The sequence below is a fragment of the Nicrophorus vespilloides genome, unplaced genomic scaffold (assembly GCF_001412225.1).
Source record: "Nicrophorus vespilloides isolate i.1.1-1 unplaced genomic scaffold, Nicve_v1.0, whole genome shotgun sequence".
NCBI classification, from domain to species: Eukaryota; Metazoa; Arthropoda; class Insecta; order Coleoptera; family Silphidae; genus Nicrophorus; species Nicrophorus vespilloides.
The window spans coordinates 76,608-99,155 of record NW_017099576.1 but is presented as its reverse complement, the minus strand read 5'-3'; the positions used below and the strand labels follow the sequence as shown (position 1 = coordinate 99,155).

Here is a 22,548-nt window from a genome sequence, read left to right as displayed (position 1 = left end):
TAAATACTGCTATATAAATGTAAATACTTGCGGTAATTGTATATGTGCATACGAATTGTTATCTAATATTCACTCATTCAAGCATGATAATTTAAATTCCTTACATATAAGTAAGTTTATTAAACTGTGGATCTTCAAGGATGGATTTTATTTTAAAATTTAATAATTACATGAAGCGAAGCGTTTCCAATCCATTATATTTTCAAAGTCGAAGAAGTGGAAATAAAATTAAATGTTAAGGTTAATAAATTTACTTACAAATATGTATTTGTATTAAGTTTTTACTTTGTTATTTCTGTGAATTAAATATTTCTCAATTATTTTTGACAATATTTTCTTCACAAATAATTTAATTGTAAATAGTAATTAACAAACAATAATTATAGTTTTCGTTGTTGATAGCAAACGTACAGTTTTTATATACCACCTTTTGAACATGCCTAGAAAATTTACATTTACCTTTAATTTGGTTGGTTTGTCAATGGATACCATTCGATGTTGATTCAGTTATCTGAAAGAGTTAAATCAATAGATAATCTTAATTTTTGTTTAAAATGTTGAATTTATTGTAAATTATCCTTTAATTAACCCTTTGCATTTGGATTTTGTTAAAACATTTTAACACTTTGGAGTTTATTGTTTTGTATAAATCGTGATAAGGTTTTGATGTTGTGTATATCACTAGAAAGTAGTATTTTTAAACATGATAGTTAATTGTGATAACAACTTGTCAAGTTTATCTCTAGAAACTAATTTTAAATTACATTTTATCGTTTGATTTCTTGAGACTGGCTTGCAAATTGGATATTCGGCCACATTCGCCGATTTTCTTGCTGCGACTCTGAGAACCTGGATAAATTAAAATTGGTAATTACCCTAATTGGTAATCGATAATAGAAGATTATTGATTTCTATCTATTTATTATACAGAAACGATTTTGAATCGATTGCAAACAGTTGAATAAACTAATTATTTCGAATGTGACGCTAGTAAAATAAGATAAAAATCTTAATTTCAATAGATATATAGTATTCTTCTCTTAATGACAGATTGATATAAAATTCTTCATTCCTTGTATTCCAGTTACGGTAAAAATAAGTAATTACATTAATTTTTAAGCACATATAATAACAGATGGTTCTACTTTTCTTTTTTTCACTAGTACCTATTCTAAATCTCTTAAATGACCATCGGCCACAGGTTCCATCTATCTTTTGTGTGTTGGTTTTGGTTAATTTAGTGTTCAAATGTCCTTGGCCCAATAAGTTTTGAATAAGCTTAAATAAGTTATAATACAATACACTCACTTAGAGCATTTATGAAATGATGTTTGTTTTGTACAATGTAAATAAAGCTTACCGAAATATTTCTAAATTTACACTTGAGTACATTTATATTTACATCTACACCATAGTAGCTGTTTTTATTTTCCATTTTCCATTTTTAAATATATATTATTTAAAAAAAAATTTCTACAAAATCCTGCCAATTGTAAATATTACATTATTTACAATAGCTTCCATTTCAAGTTCATATCTTGTAAATGAAGAAAAAAGCAAAGTTAAATTTACTTTATTTATTATTCTTGAGTGTGTATGGACTATAAATAGTTTGGATTACCTCCAAAGCTTTTGCAAGCCGCTTTACGTGCTGCACAATAATATTGCATGTCAACAGAATATGCAAATGTTCTATTTTTGAATATTTAGTAGTGAAATTATAAGATAGAGATGACGGTTAAATATTTAAATTTCTTCGCGACGTTAAAATCTGTGTCAAATCATTAAAATAAAAAATGCTAAATGGTGTTAATTATATACTTCCTATTCGTTTTTGTCTGTTTGACACGAATAAATAATAAATTTTCGAGAATATATTTTTTATTGCATTACGACTTGTATTTATTAAACGAATAAAACATCTTTAAATAAATAAATATGTGGTTATTATTTTATTAAAATTAAGTAGAAATGTAAACGTAATTTTAGTAAATTATACAAAAGTTAACAATGAAATGTAATCTCATGCAATTCTGCTAAAGAATTTATCTTGATTTACGTGTTTATTTAATAAGTATTCTGCGTCATTTCTAATGTAAACAACTATGAGAAAAACTTGTGTTTGTTATTGTTACAAGATGTATAATTTAGCAATCAATACAACTATAATTATTTCCGTAAAATATAACTGAGTAATGCATCGAAACATTTAGTAATTTCATGAAAATAATTGGTCACTTAATTGTTTGAAATAATATTGGTATTTTTCTATTTTACCTGAATTGATAATAGGAAATAAAACAAAATTGTTAATAGTCTTGTAGTTTTATTCTTTTGTAAATAAAGTATGACAATTCGTTGCTTTCAATTTTAATAATGTCAATTGTTCTTAATACTAATTCAGATATAAAAAAAGAAATATATTTAATTCTATATTATTTGATTAACATCCCAAATAAATTTGAAGAAGAAATGTAATACTTAAGTTTGATTCTCGTATGTTAAATATACTTTCCTATGAGGTTTTCTTCTGGCTTTGTGAATATTAATAAGTAACTTATCATATAATAAATAAATAAATATATATGTATATATAAAAAATAATAATTGTATCAATTTAAACTTCATAGAAGCATAATCCTCTTAACACAGATCCGCATCCCTCGTCGATAAATTGTATCACAGTCGATTCGCTTTTGTTCTTGTACAGTTTGTTATACATGTACTTGAGGAGGATGGACTCTCCCTTCTCGTATTCGATACAAATCAAGTATTCTTTGTACGCTTCGAATAAAACAGGTACTGGAAAGGTGATCCTCTGAATATCACCGTAGGGTAGATAATTCTCTTGATTCTCATACTGGAAAATCAAATGGGACAAATTCTTCTCGTGTTTCACGTAAATATAAATATTAGCACCTCCGATATAGCTACTCGACCTGACGTGAGCAGGTTGTGATTTCGTTGAAACCGCCACCCCGAATACCAAGCAATCCTTGTTGCAGTACACCGTCGGAGACAGTAATTCGTTTTGATAGATCGGCAAGCACTGGCTGTCTTTCAGCTCCATCCGCAACTTAAATTGAGGCTGTTTCCATTTATCACCGAGCTTATTGTAAATTGACGTCTCGAACGGAATCCCACAATCCATGTACAATTCACGTGACAATTCCACTATGTTTTCTAGCAGGAATATTTGTTCTTTGGACAATGGTTTGAAGATACCGTCGTTATAGAAGAATTTGAACTCCTTAAAGTGCAACTCATCCAGAATTCCGTATTTCTTGAACAGCGAGTATATGTTATCTTTTGTCGACGGTATCCCCTGGATAGCGCACTCCTCCAGACCCCAACTGATGGCCAACATTAAGAGATTTGTAGAATTACCTTTAGCCGCTTTGAGAATCGACAGAAGTGTCGATACGCGCAGATGGTAATTGGAGTAAAGCAGTACACCTTTGGAGTATAACAGGATATCGTCCAAACATTTATCCAACAGCACTTTTTGGTTGTAGAGCATCGCGTACTCGTAACTTAACAGCAAGTTATTAATACTTAAATTATTTTCAATGTAAGTGGTGCAAAGCGCTTGCAGCTCCAGCAGGAAATACTTTTGGCTTACGTAGACGAGATTCCACGCTTCCAGAACAGATTCAATGCACAATTTCTCCGTGTAGATGTATTGAAGGGTTTTGTTAAATATATCCGAGTCGATGTCTGCAATTATCACTTCGTTGGATGCCATATCGCCGTAGAACATGGATTCGAAAACCGGACTGGTACAAGCCAAAAGGAACCGATGAGCCTTAATTTTCTCATCGTCTATGATGAATGTGCAGTCGGACCAGACCTTGCTTTCGAAGAGGTCCAGGTATTTTTCGTTCCGATATTTCGACATCTACGAACAAATAAAAACAATTGGATGAAATGACATTGAATAAACAACTGGAATTGCAACAAACAAACGTAATTAATGTTAATTATGATTCGTTAGTTCCACGAATGGGTAGGTTTTTATGTGTAAATAAATAATGGATGTTGTTGGTCTTGCCTTAGTTAGTGTTAATCCGTACAAGTATTAAAAGTTAGTGTGTGTGGTTAAGTTTCTGGCGCTTCTGTCTCCCTGGACTTACCTTGAAGATGTGTCTATTGCGCGTGCTAGACGACTTGTAATGTAATTGTTTACAGGCTTTATTTCAGCGTATTCGTAATAAAAATATCCTTGAACTCGTGCAAGAGCATTTACCAAGGCCGGAAAGCCGAGAGTAGCGACGATCCGATTGGCTACCGACTGTTTGCGGTACACGCAGCCCGTTCGAATTCAACCAATCGCGCGCGTTATGTAATCGCATAATCTTCGCTCTGCCTCCTTTTTGTCTTCAATTTACAGTTACGGCACCTACATTTCGGTTCATCTGGATGAGATCTCGCGGAACTGGTTCTTCTCTTTGGACAGTATCTGGGACTCCGAGCGGTGGCGGAGGCGACTTTTCGCTCGGCTGCGCGAAAAATCTAATTCTATTCTAGGACTTTACGCACGCTCCTTCCAAACCACAGACATTGCGATGTTGTCGTCATTCCATATTTGTCAGACACATACTTTTTATCCAGATCAAACATTAAACTACTGCATAATTAATCCTGACATATGACTAAGACATATTTCCCATTCAATTTTACAAACTATGTATAACATTTATCATTTTTACAGATTCCTCACCAGTTATTGTTTAAGAAGATCTAAGACATTTCTTATGTTTCGCAAAGTTTCAATCATTCTACTATAGAAGAGCAAGAATTTAAAAGTTTTATTAATTCCATGTTTCAGAAAAAGTGTTTTCCTCTTTTTATTTACATAATTGACTTCTTGTAAATTATATACAATGGAAAATCATGTGATTCATAATTATAAATTACGCTATTCAATCTTTTACCGAGAATGGATTTCTCCAATTTATAATAATTATCGGGTATCCTAATGATCTCTGGAAGCTATTAAAGACATAATAAAAAGGGACTATATCTATACATATTATAAAATAAAAGTATTTAAAAGGTATCTAAAAGGTATTTATTTTTTGACTTCTGAAATAATTGCTATTTACAGTTTAAAAGTAAATTGAGATTACAAATGTAGCTAACATATTAATAATATTTATTTAATGTCCGTGAAGGTGATTACGACAAAAATCATTAAGTGAAATAATTAGTTATTAGTTAGAATTATTTTGAACTGTAATGCAATATATTTTAAAACTGAATATCTTATTGTATACTCATATGTGTAATAGTATAATATATACATGTTTTAAGAGTTTAATGTAATGATCTTTTAAACAATTTCTATTAAAATTATAATAAATTATTTAAATTTTCATGCCATTAACAAATTCTAAACATTTTAAAATCTATGTTTATCGTTATTTTTTAAAATAAATATAGTAAATAGTAAATATAACATTGTATATTTAGTTTATTATATTTAACATTTATTTAAAAAAATAAGTTTTTGAAGAATTCAGACCAGTTCAGACTAAATATTACATCAAATCACCACAATTCTACTAGGGTAGCAATCTATAATTTATAATAATAAATTATGATTTATTATTATATAAGTATAGAATTTTTATGAAATCATGATCAATCATTTCGAACATTGACAACACTGTGTCTTGAGCGCATGGTTGATGCAAGTTTATGCAAGATTGTCTGTGTCAAATGAAGTGTCAAAGATGTTTTTAAAAACAAGTTTTTGCAGTGTCGGTCGTGCTCTGTGGAACAAAAGTACCGTACTGAGGCCTCAATTACCGTTACTAAATCAAACGGTAAGATCAGTAGGTAATATTCCGATAATTTCATTGACCACTGATCTTTTTTTAAATTCCTAACCTCAATTCACTTTCAGCTACGCGAAAGAGATTCTACAGGAAAACCGGTATTCTCCACAGCGGTAGCAATTTCGAGATCACTTTGGATCAGCGCAAATTGAAAACGCCCCGAGGTAATCTGTTTCTCGTTGATAGTGAACCTTTAGCTTTGGCTGTTGCTGCAGAATGGGATGCACAGAAGGAAAATATTGTACAAACTTCCATGCACTTGGTAATCCAATTAGAATTCTTTTTTGATGTAGTATAATAAATTTTGTTGTATTTTAGAGTACTTTGTGCAATACTGTCATCGATAATCCCAACAACTTGAATAAGTTTGATATTGTTCAGTACATGTTAAATTATATTGATACTGATTGTATATTATTTCAATCTGGAGTAAGTTGGTTTTGTAATGAAAAACTAGTCAATATGAAAATACTTAGTGAGTTGCAACTTCTAGGATGAAGATGATTTGTATAAATTGCAAGTGGCTGAATGGGATCCAATAATTCAATGGTTTTGTGATAGATTCAGAGTAGATTTGCATAAAACAAGGAACATTGGTGGACCCTCAGTCAAAGAAGAAACTAAGGCTGTACTTAGTAAATATTTGATGTCTTATAATTTTGCTGCTCTTAATGGTAAGATTAATATTGATTTTATATAAACAAGTATGTAAATCATTCATTCAAAATATGCTAGAACTAGATTGATAGTTATAACTTAATATGAGTATAAAGTTAAATATCATAACCATATTTATTATTTGTTGAATAATTAGTAAGTAATAAGATTAAATCACTGTGAAACTTCTCACAAATTAAGTTTTAAGAGCTCTTTGTATTATAGTAAAACAATTTTATGTAATTATCCTTGTTTTCATAACTGCATAACTTATATTAATTTTTATTTTAGGTTTTGTTTATGGTGTGGATACTTTAAAATCTGTGATTTTAACATGTGCCTGTGTAGAGAAGGTAATCTCTGTTGAAAAGGCTGTTTTGCTCTCAAGGCTTGAAGAAGAATTTCAGGTAAACAATTACTACCAATTGTTCATTATTCTTATTCATTTTTTTACCTTTTAGTTGGGATATTGGGGACGTGTTGAATGGGCCCATGACCTGAGCCAACACGATCTTCAGGCTAGATTAGCATCTACAGCACTATTTATACATTTCAATAGTACCTCAAATAGTATCCAAATAAAGAATGAGATGACAGCGTAAATTAAGTAAAATTTATTTTAGAAAAGAAATAAATATTATTTATTTAGTACCTAGTAGTTTCTGTTGGTTGCTTTTTACCAAGGCTTCGTAAAATTGCATGTACTGCTTTTGACTTTTCGTGAGCATATGCAAACTATCCATTGTCATTCCTTGTTTTTCCAATTCTCGAATTCTCTTACTTGTGGTCTGTACACTGTGCAAGAGGATTTTTGGTACTCTGCATATGTGATACGGTCTGAAGCCTTGCGAGTATAAGAAATCAATGATTTCATCCATCTTCTTCATACTTTTGTTCATCAGTGCTGGCATTTTTACCATCAAACCTTTTGCTTCATCCACACTGCAATCCAATCTTTCAGACAAATATTCTGCTAATGTATAATTTCCTAATATTAGCTTGTTTTCCGAACGCCGTTTAACGTAGCTGAAAAGGAGAAGACAATTAAAACTATTAAAGAATTTGATAGTGAATGTTTACTTTTCAAATATTTCCCTTTTACTTCGGATCATCCACGTCTTTATCTTTTCAATATTATTTTCTTTGACTATGTTGATTCTTTGCTGTATTGTTTTTGGATTATATTTCAAGACCCATAAATCATGCAATATTTCTTCACATGTAACCCCATTTGCTATAAAAATAAATCATATATGTCACAGATAAATATTTATAATCTGAATCAAACCTGTCAATATTTTTGCATTTTCCTCCAGTCTCATTAAATCTATACATATAAGAAACACCTTTGAAACAAAAGCTTCATAGACTTGAGCAGTGTCAGTCTATAAAGAAGAAATAAATTAAAAATTAATTGTGCAATGCTATTTCTTACCCCCAGTATTCTATTAATTGTAACTATTCTTAAATTTAAATTTCGTCGCCTTTCTTCCATACTAGTCATTCTTTCTAAATCTTTCATCTTGATTGTTACTAAAGGAGCTGTTACATGAATATCATGAGGGAGCTTCTTTAGCATTTCAAATCTTTCTTCTAAATTATCTTGAACCAGGATTTCAGGGAATTTGATGCACATCTCATTGGAGACTTTCAATTTTTGGCAAATATCATAATTAGCTTTCATTGTCATACCATTAACTTCACATAATTTCTTATTCTTCAGCACTAAGTCCAAGGCTGTGTACCTTCGAATACCTTAAATAATAAATATAAATTACATTATAATACTAACATAAACTACTTTACCCAATAGTTCCTCAAGTTTATTAACTGCATGTCTCTTTCCACATTTAAAGTCATTGGTGAATCTTTCATTACTCTTTTGTTTATAAACTACACTAACCACTGTCCCATATTGACTTTTAACATGCATAAAACTTAACAAGTTATCTCTTAATATTTTCCGTAGAATATACATTCCCATTTTTACCATAAAACATTTAAATAAATTCCTAGTATTTTATATTCTACACATACAGACATATTTTCAAAGAATAACAATAAAAGTTAGGTTAAGTGATGGAATTCCAAACATGTAATTTTAATAAAATGGCTTATTTTAACTATCAAAAACATTACATTTTATAATGTTTCAAGATATATTTACAATTGATATCTGTTTTTAGATTTTACTAATTTTATTATACCCTAGAGTTAATCTAATCTTATGCCACTTGGCATAATTTGGCATATATTATTAGGTTATGTACAAATATTATTGTTCAATACTTTTTGAATAAACTGAAAAAATGTCTGAAGAAATTGATATATTAAGAGCAATTGAACAAGATGGTAAGAGTGTAACATGATAATAATTACGTATTATTTAAAATTATATTTTGTAGATTTTTATAAACCATTTCTACATTCAGCTGCCAAAAGCAGTTTAAATAAAAGTTTGAGTATTACTGAACAAGTTACTAAACTTGGTGAAGGCATTGAATTGCTGACAAAAGAGTTGCAGAAACAGGTTCTTGAAAAACATGATGATTTGCTGAAGCAAGCAAATCATGCTACTAAGTTGGAAAATGTTTTGAACACTATGAATAATCATGTAGAGAATCTCTTTGCTAATGCAGAACGATTAAAGACACAAGTAAGGATTGAATTTCTTATAAGCTTAGATCTACAGCTCATATTCTTTACAGATTGCTGGTCCTTATGAGGCCTTGGAAAGTCATACTAAAGTGTTATCCAGGTTACATTTGGCTAGTCATATATTAAGGCAAGTTAGCAGGATTCAACAATTGAGTAAAAGGTTGAGTAATACTAGTGATCCAGTTAGAAAAGCCACAATTTTACAGGAGCTGGGTTTGTTTAGGAAGCTAATCTTACAATATTTTTATGTTCATTGGTTGTGTTTTAGAACAATTGGCTTCAGATTCTGACTTAGTTGATGTTGATGCTGCTACTTTAGCTTTGAGAAATGTTAGATCAGAGCAACAAAAGGTTGTTAAACTTGCAAACAGTTTGTTAACACAAGGTGTGATTAATGAGAATTCTGCCCAAACCTCAACAGCCCTTCAAGTAAATAATTTTTATAACATTTTCAATTATCTTATGTTTTAAACATTTCCAGATATTTTCTAATTTGGGAACCCTAAAATCAGCTATAGAGAATGTTGTATCTATTGCTGCTGAGGAATGCAGAGAAAGCTTGAAAACCACATTTGATGCTAGGGTTAATGTTGATAGTTTAGCAAACAAAAAGGCAGGTCCTGGTAGGGCAAATTTGACATCTTCACAAGGTTTTAGAATTAGGATTTGGGCGGATTTAGAGAAGGCTTTTTCTGAGGAGATTTACCAGCAATGCAAACAGGTGAGTAAATTCAAGAAGTCAATGGTTTATACAATTTGTTATTTTGTAGATTAAATTTCTTCAAATTAGCCTCACGAGTATGCACTATGATATGCCCGATGTTGCCTTAAACTTTTGGAATTCTCTAGGAGACATAATTACGAGTGAAATAAAGAATGGATCCGCCTCGGTGCAGCAAATGTTGGAAGAAGACTACCCGAAGTTGCTTAAGTGCTATTATGATATGATGCAAAAGTTGAACTATGATAAATTCAATTACTCGAGGAGTATTTTGGAGAAATGCGAGAATGCATACTTAACCAATTCCTGGACGCGTTTGTTGGAGCCTACGCAAAGCATGTTTGTGCAAGAAAACGCAGCTCCCAGTCACGATCAAATAGATTCTTTAATTAGAAATATTACTAGGTACATTGTTGTGTAAATATGAATATTCTTTAATATAATATATATATTTGCAGTGAAATCAGTGTTGCTTTAGTTGAAGAAACTTTGGTGGAAAAAATCGCGAAGAATGTTACCAAATGTATCAAGTTATATGCAGTTAAAACGGAACAACTTTTGGCTACTGGCCCAGATGCATCTCAAGTTATAGGTAAAGTTATATCAATAAAGGAAAGGTGGCAGTCTTCACAATGTGTTTTATAGGAGGGGCCCCAAACGGTGGTCAACAGTTAAATGTCCAATTAGGGAACGCTATGTACTACCTACAAATCCAAATACAACGAATGCTTATTAACATGAAAGAGAGCTTAACGCAGACCAGCATTGGTATTATTAATGACAGTCTGTTAGTTTTGGATAATTTAACAGTCGCTATTTTACAACCTTTGATTGGTATTATTCAATTAATTTGTTTAAATACAAAACAATAATAAGATATTATTTTAGCGTCAATAAATAGCACGATTGAAACGATCTTGGTTACAATACATTTAGAGACCGATTGGAATAAGTTGCAATCGACAAATCGGACCAACATTCCATGCAGTCCATATATGAGAGAACTAATTCAATTCATAAGTCGCGTTTTTCCAACGTATTTAGCGCGATTTGATAACAAGGAAATTCTGAGTACTAAGTAAGTTTAAAATTTTTAATTATATAATATGATATTTGAATTAAACTATTTCCTTAAATGGAATTGATTCGTATATTACATTCAAGGCAGATTTAATTAAGTTTAATGTCTTGCAGATGCAGTGATATTGCATTGAGATGCATCGAGTTGTTAGTACGCCACGCTTCGATTCTACGACCGATTTCGCAAGGAGGTCGTGCTAGATTGCAGTCAGATTTCAACCATTTGGAGCAGTCATTGAAATTGCTTTGCCCATACTTGACTGACCTAGGAAGACCATACAGGCTATTCAAATCTATGGCCACTTTAGTGGCACTAACACCTCAAGAGATCGTCGCTAGTCAAGAAGACGGAAGTTCCGTACCTCACAGTACTGTTCTACTTTTACTTTTCTCATTCGCAAGTTTAGATTTAGCCAGTCCTCATCAAAATACCGGTTGGAGTTTACCTAAACTATCTGCGTGGTTAGATGAACATACTTCTGAAGACGAAAGGTATGTTTTTAATTATATATAACAATTGTTGCTATATTGGCTACATTTCAGACTCGATTTAATTGCTGGTGCACTTCAGAAGTACGAAAGTACCATCAGAATGAAGAACTTGACTAACTTTGATTCTGTATATCCAATTATGTCGGAGTTTTTGGCGCAGGCCGTCAAAAAGAACTGAACTTATTTTGATTCCATATAAATTTCAATACAATTTATATATTTTAAATTATATATTTATCACCAATTTTAATAAATAAAATTCTATATTAGCTACATCCTTTTTATATCTTGGTAAAAGCAATAGATGAGAATGAAATAGTGTAAATAAATAAATTATTAAAAAAAAACAAAATTATATTTAAACGTTACACGTATATACAATATGACTAAATGGAATCAATTTGTCTAATTGTATGCAATTAATAAATATTACTTTAATAACACCAGTTATTAATTCTTTCCCTTCTTTTTCGCCTTGTCTTTGTCAGGTAAGAGTCCCATCGATCTTTGATACTCGTCGATTAATTTATCTTGCAGTTCTTGTGAGCACGGTGAATATCTGCTGTAGTCCATTGAGAATTCACCCTTACCTTGGGTGCTGGATCTCAACTCTCCCGCATATCCAAACATATCGTTTAATGGTACTTCCGCGTAGATCGTGCACCAACCCTCGGTGCCGTCACTTCCGGTAACAATTCCGTGTCTTTTGTTTAGTTGCGTAATTAAGGCGCCTTGGAACTCATCGGGGGCAGTAACCTCTACTGCCATGATTGGTTCTAATACTTGCCAAATTCCATTTTCGAACACTAATGGAATATGAATAAATTAATTTTTCGGTATTTTTTCTAAAAAATATATATATTTACCTTCTTTTATTGCTCCTTGTGCAGCCAAGAAGAAGGCCAATTCACTTGAATCTACGATATGATGAGCACCATCAATTAACCTGAATTTCAAACCGGACAATTTATTTCCGGTCAATAAACCCTTTTCAGCCAATGCGTGGTAACCACGCTTCACTCCAGGTACAAACTGTTTTGGTACGTTAGTACCGACTGTTTCATCGGTAAATTCGAGCAATGTATTCTTCTGTGGCGGCAGAGGTTCTAAGATACCACATACCCTAGCAAATTGTCCTTGACCTCCAGATTGTTTCTTATGGAGATAATCAAATTCACAGGGGTTGACCAATGTCTCCCTGAATGCCACCTTTGGTTTTCCCAATACAACTGGGCAATTATACTCGCGTTCCATTCTTTGCGCATAGATTTCCAAATGCAATTCACCCATACCAGATACTATAGTCTCTTTGTTATCGTTATCAAAGTAGAAATGGAAAGTAGGATCTTCCTTAGTGAATCTAGCGACAGCTTTGGAAAAATTGTCACGATCCTTCGAGTTGCTTGGATTGATAGACATGGAAACGACCGGGTCAGGGACGTAAATACTTTCCAATGATAATTCTTGTTTGAGATCTGTGACAAAAGTATCTCCACTAGCACAATCAACTCCAAACAAGGCAAATATATCACCAGCAAACACTTCATTCACATCTACCATAGTATTTGAATGCAATCTGACCAATCTTGATATTCTCACTTTACGTGTCGTACGTGCATTAAATATAGTTTCTCCTTTCTTCAACATACCTTGATAACATCTCATATAAGTCAATTGACCAAACTTGCCAGCTTCCAGTTTAAAAGCTAATGCAACAAATGGATTTACGTCATTCCTTGAAGGATCCAAATCGATTTTGATAGGTTCCTTTCCTGGAGATTCTTTTAAAGCAGTGTTCATTACTTCACCAGGATTTGGCAGATACCTTAAAACTGCATCTAGCAATGGTTGGATTCCTTTGTTCTTCAATGCAGTTCCTACAAGAACAGGAGTGAAAGTCCTTTTCAAGCAGGTCCTCCTCACAGCTTCTTTAATATCATTTTCGCCAATCGCCTTCTCTTCCAAAAACATCTCTCCCAATATTTCATCAGCATTAGAAAGATGCTCAATCAATTCGTGCCTTCTTTCGGAACTCTCTGTACGCATATCTTGAGGAATCTCGTCGTACCTAAGCTCTTCACCATAAGCTCCTTCAAAATAAATAGCTTTCTGTTCGATCAGATCAACGAGACCTTTGCAGTTCGATTCAACTCCAATTGGAAGTTGAATAAAAGCCGCATTGTGGTTCATTTTCGAGCGTAACTGGGATAAAACCCTATAAGGATTAGCTCCCATTCTATCAAGTTTATTTATGAACGCTAAGCACGGTACACTGTAGCGTTTCATTTGACGGTTTACAGTCAAGGACTGACTTTGAACTCCACCCACAGAGCAAAGGACAAGAATAGCTCCATCCAAAACCCTCAAAGCGCGTTCCACCTCAACAGTAAAGTCAACGTGCCCAGGAGTGTCAATAATATTAATGTTATGATCTTTCCAGACTGTGTAAGTAGCAGCAGATTGAATGGTAATGCCCCTTTGTCTTTCCAACTCCATTGAATCCATCACAGCACCTACATTATCTTTTCCTTTAACTTCATGCATCTCTTGGATTCGACCAGTATAGAACAGTATTCGCTCAGTGAGGGTTGTCTTTCCAGAGTCAATATGAGCTGATATACCAATGTTTCTAATTTTATCTATTTGCATATGTTCTGCATATTTCGTTCCATTGGAATTCATACATTTCGAGATCTAAATGAAAAAGGCATGATTTTTATGTAAATGATTTTACTAATAAAACTTACCTCTGATATACTTTTTACGTAACCGGTCAATTTATTGAACCTATGCGGTGACTTGAGAAGATTTAAAATTGTCATCTTAGATGACTGTTATGTAATATATTAATAAAACTATTAAATTGTTTCCAATAGGGTTGCTTATTATCTTTCTAGGTTAGAGCATGTCTGCAATATAGGCAACACTATATGATTGTCACATATTTATTGTTAAGTGCCATCTATTAGAATGCGCTTTGCACGTTAAACTTTTAAAACTACAATTATCTAAAAAATAAATTATAATTGATTATAATGTATATTATATTGTTAATACATACATAAAGACATATTATTTATATTAATATAAAATAATTATTTTGATAATAAATACACAATAAACGAAGTACTTTTTGTTATTAAAAATTATAAATATTTGTTCTTTCTATTATAAAACATGACCGCACATGCCCAAAAACATGTATTTTTGTGTTTCCGGAATTTGAAGTGAATACGTATCACATGTAATAAATAATTTCAGTTAAGAAATGTCTTATTTGCATTTATAATGCAAGAAAATTAGTATCAATTGAATGGAAGTAGATAGAAAAATCTTAAATAATGTAGCGCATAATATTATCGTGTTCAACGCCTATATGGACGTAGATCAATATATAGCGCAGTCGCAACACCGGGAGGTGAAAACTGAGGGAAAGCCTGGTTATTCAGTAGGCAGCAGCGTTCAAGTTTTTCCGGGTTGGGACATCCGCTTTTCCGACCATCGACACTAGATTTTCAGTTTGCACTTGGAAAATAATAGCACAAATTATATAAATCGTGCAAAAGGTTCAACGTTTTCATTCATGTTTTTCGATTTTAACTGAGACAACATAAACATGTCGGCGAAATCAATTAGCAAACTAATCAACGTGTGCGTGAACAAGATCAGACTATTCCGAAACCGAAGGGCCCAATTCAACTACGCACACTTCTGAGACGAATCCGTACGTACACTTCGTAGCAGCTCAAATGAATGGTAAGTCAACAAATATTAGACGCACAAAGGCGCGAAATCTTAATTGACACCAATTAGCGACAACATCTGTTTTTTTAAATTATTGTTATTAACACAAATTTTAAAAAAGCTCAAATTATTACGTCAAAGATTTACTTCCTGTTACTTGATATCGCAGAAAAAACCTCAAATACTTACTTCTACTAATAAACAAAACATTTTTCAGAAAATAATAGCTGTTTCGTTTCGTAAACATTCTGAATTTATTATAAATTGCGATATTAATTTTCTTTTTGTGAAATCATCGACGCCGACGAAATCGCTTTATAATTCGTCCAGCATTGCAAACAATAATTATCTTTCGCGTTAGTTCATGCAGAGGGCAAATTAATAACGTTGAAAATATATTTGGATGTTTCGTATAATAATGCGCTTGCTATTTTAGTTCGAACACAAAAGATCTCGCAAGTCAGCTTCAAGTCCGAGTCATTGAGCCTTTCTAAAATATATTTCCGGAGAAGGTTCCGCAAGGGACATTTACATTTTTTTCCCTGAAAGAACAAAAATAATTATACCGTTTGTACGTTTATTTTAATTTAATATACATTCTCAAATTTATAAATACTATAAAAATTACGCTATTATTTATTCTATAAATTATATTAAAAAACAAACAACAAATAAAGAAATAAAAATTACTATAATTATTGTAACAAAGCTATTTATGAAATAATTATGAATGTAACTAACAACACTATGAAATTTCGGTTGAATACTACTCTCAGACAGACACTCCTATTACTCATTTATGATATGATACTATTTACATGTTTCTTCAGACTACCATTGAAACTGTATATGTTTGGAGGTTTCTCTACTAATTATCTATCGACCGTAAGGTTCATTAGCATGAACACTTGATACTGCAGCAAATTGTAACCGAAAAATGTTTACTTATAAAGTTTACTTAAGAAAAAATAGTTTATATTTTATAATAATTGATAAATATTCCTATTGCAACTAAATTGAAATATACTTATGTGTATATGATAAATGTTTGGAGATGCGATGGATCAATAGGTTGTTTGCCTCTTAATCCTACAGGTCTACATTAAACTTGACTTGACCGTCGCTGCTGTTGACCAACGCCAATTGACGTCGCCCAGTTAGTGCATAAAACACCGAATTTGTTTTATTTCTAAAATCTTTAAATATATTCTCACTTCTTGTAATTATATCTGTATATTATCTTGAGTACATTTAATTATATTTATCTTTAGTACATTTTCGCAATTTTTAATTTGTCAAGTGCAGATAGTGTCACTATCTAATTATAAATGTGGTAATTTTATTTGGAATAATTTGATATTTTTTGATGCTATTATTGATGAAAATTTTGCTTTATAAAATATTTTGAATAATTGTTACATTTTGGATTACACAATCCAAATTCAGTATTTAACATAAGACATAAGAAAAGACAAGAAATATGTAGAACCGCATTTTCGAACCTTTTTACATCGAAAAATGGACTCAAATTTTGGGTGCGTAATATTAAAATATTTTTTTCTATAAATCTCTAAATTTGAAAAAAAAAAAACACAAAAGACTTTCATATAACGTGAGGTATAAACTAAATGTGATCAATTATGCATAAAAATATGGAAACGGAGCAACAGAAAGACATTTTGGTCCACCACCAATAGAGAAAATGCTTCGAGAATGGTCCAAAGGTTCAAAGTTTTCAATAAATCTCTAAATTTGAAGTGTATCTTACCGTTCGGTGCGTCTTATAATCCGAAAAACTGGTAAATACAAATGATAAAATATAAAAAAAATGTATAAAAAATAATAATTATATACAAATTATGAACTCTAGGAAAGTAGAAAATATCTATATAAAAAACCCAAATGCATCAGACCAAAGGGCAAATCGCAGAAGACAAAGGTGGTTTGCTATTTCTTCACTTATTTTATTATTTTTTTATTTTAACATCTTTATTGGTCAAATATTGACCAAACAGCTCTTCTCTTATATTACTTGAATTGTAAGAATATTTCTGAACTTAATATATATTTGAAATTGATAGTTTCTAAAGTTGTGATTCTTCCAGTTTTTAAATGATAAATAATATTACTAGAAAACTTTCGATTGTGATGGGAAAATTAAGCATAGAATGGCGCCATATATCCGTACTAATAATATACCTTACCTTGGCAATTCATTCAGGATCTTTCCTTGTAATAAATCGTATCCGGATGATTTTTTTTAGTATCATTCTGAATGCAATTGTATATGCTAATAAATAAGCAGAACGATATCAAATAACGATTATAATTAATAAGATTTCTTCGATTCATATAGTAAGTTGCAATTTTGCTTTCATTTATATACAATCTGATTGCATCGAACGGTGATCTCTTAGTCATCAGATTTCTTCTCGAAAGAAATTTCTTGATGGATGGATGAATTCTTTTGTTTGCATTTTGTTCTTTTTAACTCACCGGATAGAAGTTGAAATGGAAATATAGTAAATTCCATATTGGTGATAGACGCTCCATTTACTTTTACGTAAATACGAACAAAGATATTTCATCGCAATGAGTATAATTTTCTGCTGAAATTAAATTTATTGTTCGTGGAAACTTTACAGAAGTTTCAAATTTACATTATATCATTTATAACTTTTAACTTTTGTAATGTTTCGACTTTATTAACATTTCAGAAAATTAATTTAGACAAAATGTGGTTAATAACTGGATATATGGGTTTTTATTTTATACTTTGATTTGTCTGAAATTTTTTATTTTTAATACACAATGAATAACGATGCGATACTTCGTTAATCAAAACATCGTTTTAGAGGTAATGTTAATTGTATATAATATTTATATTTAACGATATGGAATATTAATTATTTATTTGTTAAATAATGTAAGATATATTATATATATTATATATATTGAATAAAATCAGCTATAATCAATAAAATATTATTGTTTCTCTTTAAATATCAACAAACCGCGATATTTATCAATGAATATTAAAGATTTTGTTATTTTAATTACTTTACTTATTTAACTAGTTTATATTATTATATTATTATAGTATATAATTATTATTATCATGTCTGTTTAATGGTGGAAAATTGCTAACAGAATTTAACTTGTAACCTACAGACTTTAACCAAAACACATTAAAATGTATATACGGACTTTTCCACTAATTCTCTTGATTTATTTTAGTAGTGGCAATTAAATGTCGACGCGTGCCGCATCTAATTTTTGATTATTATTAACAATAAACAATGGCCATTTAAGTCTATCTCAATTAAAATGCAAATAGCAATGTGAATTCGAAAATTACGACTAAATGTCTCAGTGCTGAAGGTTGGATTAATCCAGATCTCTTAAGATTAAGATAAATTGTAATTTCAGACAGTTTACGAGAACACTCACAATTTCCATAAAATGGCCTATTAACTGATATCTACGAATGAAGGATGATTATTAACTCCTTCATTTAATTATGAAGATTTCCACGAACGAAATTACTCATTCATATAATTAATTAGTATTAATGTATCATTATCGTTTAATTTACCATTGACATGCAATTTAGTATACATCAACTGTTTGAAATAATTAATAATAATTTTATTTTTTTCTTGTGATTTTCATGTTGGCGTGTTCGCATTGAGCGGAATAAGGCATTGAACTTAATAATACGTATTTTTAGTGTGTCTGGAAGCGGTCCAAACATCTTTTTGTCTGTTTACAATTTATTGCAACTTTTCTTAAAGTTCTTTCACCGCGCATTGCATTTTCCATTGCCAGGATATAAAACGCGCTTCATCCATTCTGGATGTAAAATTTATTATAGCTACTTCCTGCAAAGTTGAAACGTAAAACAATTTATGAATGAATGAATACTGTAATACATACAAATAATATACAAACTTATATCAAATTTATAAAAGTACAACTTTACTTAATATCTTAAGGTGATTTCAATCGTTACAATATATGTGTGCGAATAGAGCCTTCATATTTCATATACAAATTTATATTTATTTTCAGTTATTTGTGTATTATTTTTAGCTATTATTTGCCGTGTATTTATATATTTATGTGTATTTATTTCTAACACCTTATCTCAATTGGAGTCTATTTAGTTTTAGCTAAATCTAATTTTATTTTCTATATTTTGAGCCATATGCATTGAGTTATCATTCATTACTAATATTATATTCAGCAAATATGATTATTTTCATTCAATTTATCAAACTAATTTATCAAAAAGCAATGGACTAAAAATACAATTTTATAATGTATATGTACATAAGTATCTTGCTTATGTATGATTTTGATAATTTATAAAGATTATTTTAGATATGATAATGATATTTCAAGTAAACAGAAGGCACTCAAACTTGCCATTTAAGAGATATTTCGACTTTTAACTTTTTTGAGTTAAATTTTTCCATGTGAATGAAGATACTTGAAACGATATTGCTAATTAAGAGTTGTCACTCGAATTTATTCTTTGTTTAAACTTTTGGATTCTTACTTTCATTTTTAATAATATTTTTCGACTTTGAAAACCTTTAATCACGGTTATTCTGATGTGTCACATTTCATCATTTTTTAATTTAATTATTGAGTTTCAAGTTGGAAGATGAAACCGCTTGAGGTTGTAATTTATTAGGTCGGCAGAAAGTACTTTCATTTTATTTGGTGTGAAGTAAAACTGTTTCTTTGTATACAAAGAATGAACTTTAATTAATTACATATTTTCTATTTTGACCGAAATATGACCTTTTGTCATCTTTCTGACAACTTCATGTTTCCGGGTTCATAAAACTGCTGGTCCTTATCAGCAAAAAACTGAACCAATTGTGATTTTAGGTAATCATAATCAGTGAAAGTATTACCATTCAAAGAGTTTTCCAAACTTAGAAATAAATAGTAATGTCGAGGCTATATACCAAAGATGTGTGAGGATTTGCATTGTTTTGGTGAAACACGATTTGAGTGCTTCCTCCACTTTCATTAGTTGTTGGCAGTAAACATCTTAATTGATCGTTTGGTTTATTGGATGCAGCTCAAAATACAACCCCTTTGTATCAACCAAATTAGCATGATCTTTTCAAGCAATTCTGGTTTCGATGTGATTTGTGCTAGATCATCACGCTTGGATCATGATCGTTTTTGATTGATTACAATAACATCAATTTCATCCATTTTTCATTACCAATGATGATATGCTTAAAAAAGGTAACAATTATTGTGTTCAGCAAACCATTTTCAATTCATGCAAATATCGAGATTCTTAACGTATCCAAGACAGTTACAGTTGCTGTGTGATATATTTAAAGAAATTGTTTCTTGTATAGTTTTGTCATATTGTCGATGCAATTATGACTTTAATTTGGCCATCATGAACTTCAATTGGTCGAATGTATGTCAACTCTTAGTGAACAATCTCCAAAACGAATATTTTAAGACCCATTCTGATAAGTATATTCTCAACACATATCGCTTTGTGGGCCTTATCAGCTTTCTTGCCTTTAGTAAAATGTTCATTTTCGTACTCCTGCTAAAATTGAGTCAAAACTAACAGTTTCAAACAAAATTACGCGCCATTGTCTTCTAAAGGAAGTTAAAAATGACATCTTTCAAATGATAACAGGAAAACAATCAAAACATTGACAAAAGTCCTTCAAAGTTAAAATATAATTTTCAAATTAAATAATAGATTTTTTTATTGAAGCTTTTTGTTTTGTGATACATATATAAGCACAAAGGCTAGAGTATGCAGATTACTTCATTTGAAACACGGTGATTGGATGTTGACTGCAATGTTGTGGAGGAGATAGCCTTTGCCGAAGACATGTTAATTGAAATTCCAGAGCCCAGCATGTGGAATCGATTGTTACGGGACAAAAAAACAGTTTGTAATTGAGAAAAAGTACGGACAGAATAATTACAATTTAATTTCTAACAGGAAACAATTTGTTTCAGAATAGTTAATGTGTTTAACTGCATTTATGTTATTGTAAAAACGTAAAGAAAAAGTAGTTACTGTGCGGTACACCAATGCATGTAAAGCTATCTATCGTTTACTTATTACGCATAAAATTATCATAATATTATAAAGTAGACACCCACACAACGCCGTTGTTTAATGACCCTTGAACGAAAGGATACGCAGAAAGTTGCATATTTTAGTCACAGCAGGATGTTTATTATCTTATTAAAATATCTTTCGCATTATTAATATGATAACTTTCAAAGCCCTTCCTGGCCGATATATTCAATAGTTCTTCTTATGCTTGATCATCATTGCAAAGCGTATTTAAAATATATGTTATAACATTTTTTTAATTAGTTATAAATATTGCTTCAACTAATTTATAAATCATACTTGTTTGATAATTCTTTTATATCTAATTAATAGATGTACACAATTTATTCATATATAAAATACACCTAATTTATCAAATATTACATTATAAAATATTTTTAATATTAGTTCAAAGATATTGATACTAATTTTTTCTTAATTAAAATTTTATATTTGATTAATAAAATATATTTAAAATTGATATTTAATTATTAAATTAACACATTATTTGCCATTTAAAAATTGATACCACTATAATTTATTATCTATTGTTTTATTTTTATAATTTAGGTAATAAGTCAAAGTTTCCCCATTTTATAAACCAACCGAATTGTGTCCTATTGTTTTAATAGTTCTTTCTAAATCTCGTCGGTCTACGGTTCCTCGCATCAGTAGGTTTGTTGGACAACTTTCAAACACTTGCATATCTTTGTACACATTGCGTTATTATTCCCATCTGATTTTCATCTACACTTTCATTTTTATTTACATCATTCAACGTCCATTCGTCATTCAGTATTAAAAGAATATTTCCACTAATTACACTAGAATTTTTTTATAGTTCTCTATTTTCTCTTAGTTCCCCATGATTTACAGTTTTAGAAACGTAATATTCATTAAAATATATTATTTCCAAATTATTCAACTTGTTTATTGATGTGTAAAACATTTATTTGTAATAAAAACAATTCTAAAAATATGATGTAACTTATTAGATAAGATATAGGTTAAAAATTATACAATTATACCCATAAACTTTATTATTGATATAAAATACTTACAAATTAAAGTAACTATGCTGCTCAGATTACTGTGAATTACTCAATTGGACTAATCTAATCTAAACTACGTTAACCCATTTACTCACATTTTTATGATTCTGAAGTATTAGGTTTCGCAAAAAATACTGTATTAACTCTATGTACACTCAAGAGATATGCATCAGACTTATCATATTT

At 30.5% G+C, this 22,548-nt stretch overlaps 6 protein-coding genes across 7 annotated transcripts in view; 3 read left to right on the top strand and 3 right to left on the bottom strand.

Moving 5' to 3' along the window:
• Window positions 1-2,390: 2,390 nt before the first annotated feature.
• LOC108564771 lies at window positions 2,391-4,561 on the bottom strand. Of its 2 annotated transcripts, none has more exons than XM_017923885.1 (2): window positions 4,052-4,120; window positions 2,391-3,898 (listed from the first exon to the last, which is right to left on the bottom strand). In XM_017923885.1, exon 2 carries the CDS (start codon window positions 3,896-3,898, stop codon window positions 2,618-2,620), a length of 1,281 nt encoding a protein of 426 aa, XP_017779374.1. In that variant the 5' UTR covers window positions 4,052-4,120; the 3' UTR covers window positions 2,391-2,617. The 2 variants fall into 2 exon arrangements, with proteins under 2 accessions (XP_017779374.1, XP_017779373.1); XM_017923884.1 differs by lacking the exon at window positions 4,052-4,120 and adding an exon at window positions 4,134-4,561 and having other exon boundaries at window positions 2,396-3,898.
• A 1,119-nt stretch (window positions 4,562-5,680) lies between these two features.
• On the top strand, window positions 5,681-7,131 carry LOC108564773 (ATP synthase mitochondrial F1 complex assembly factor 2). Its single transcript, XM_017923887.1, has 6 exons — window positions 5,681-5,841; window positions 5,909-6,102; window positions 6,159-6,269; window positions 6,334-6,514; window positions 6,789-6,904; window positions 6,959-7,131. The coding sequence occupies exons 1-6, from the start codon at window positions 5,691-5,693 to the stop codon at window positions 7,097-7,099; spliced, it is 894 nt and encodes a 297-aa protein (XP_017779376.1). The 5' UTR covers window positions 5,681-5,690; the 3' UTR covers window positions 7,100-7,131.
• LOC108564772 lies at window positions 7,117-8,562 on the bottom strand. The gene is made up of 5 exons (XM_017923886.1): window positions 8,304-8,562; window positions 7,933-8,252; window positions 7,786-7,882; window positions 7,578-7,731; window positions 7,117-7,523 (listed from the first exon to the last, which is right to left on the bottom strand). The coding sequence occupies exons 1-5, from the start codon at window positions 8,488-8,490 to the stop codon at window positions 7,139-7,141; spliced, it is 1,143 nt and encodes a 380-aa protein (XP_017779375.1). The 5' UTR covers window positions 8,491-8,562; the 3' UTR covers window positions 7,117-7,138.
• Window positions 8,563-8,762: 200 nt separating this feature from the next.
• LOC108564793 (conserved oligomeric Golgi complex subunit 5) lies at window positions 8,763-11,709 on the top strand. Its single transcript, XM_017923927.1, has 11 exons — window positions 8,763-8,849; window positions 8,903-9,153; window positions 9,206-9,368; window positions 9,424-9,584; window positions 9,637-9,876; window positions 9,926-10,281; window positions 10,335-10,468; window positions 10,522-10,710; window positions 10,765-10,954; window positions 11,071-11,448; window positions 11,500-11,709. Exons 1-11 carry the CDS (start codon window positions 8,807-8,809, stop codon window positions 11,624-11,626), a joined length of 2,232 nt encoding a protein of 743 aa, XP_017779416.1. The 5' UTR covers window positions 8,763-8,806; the 3' UTR covers window positions 11,627-11,709.
• A 77-nt stretch (window positions 11,710-11,786) lies between these two features.
• Window positions 11,787-14,370, bottom strand: LOC108564792 (elongation factor G, mitochondrial). The gene is made up of 3 exons (XM_017923926.1): window positions 14,196-14,370; window positions 12,315-14,142; window positions 11,787-12,254 (listed from the first exon to the last, which is right to left on the bottom strand). The coding sequence occupies exons 1-3, from the start codon at window positions 14,268-14,270 to the stop codon at window positions 11,899-11,901; spliced, it is 2,259 nt and encodes a 752-aa protein (XP_017779415.1). The 5' UTR covers window positions 14,271-14,370; the 3' UTR covers window positions 11,787-11,898.
• A 510-nt stretch (window positions 14,371-14,880) lies between these two features.
• LOC108564779 (sodium bicarbonate cotransporter 3) overlaps window positions 14,881-22,548 on the top strand; it is an 81,796-nt gene continuing 74,128 nt past the window's right edge. The window contains exon 1 of the mRNA XM_017923894.1: window positions 14,881-15,204. Within this exon, the coding sequence (XP_017779383.1) occupies window positions 15,198-15,204 (7 nt within the window). The 5' untranslated portion in view covers window positions 14,881-15,197. The remainder of the gene's footprint in view (window positions 15,205-22,548) is intronic.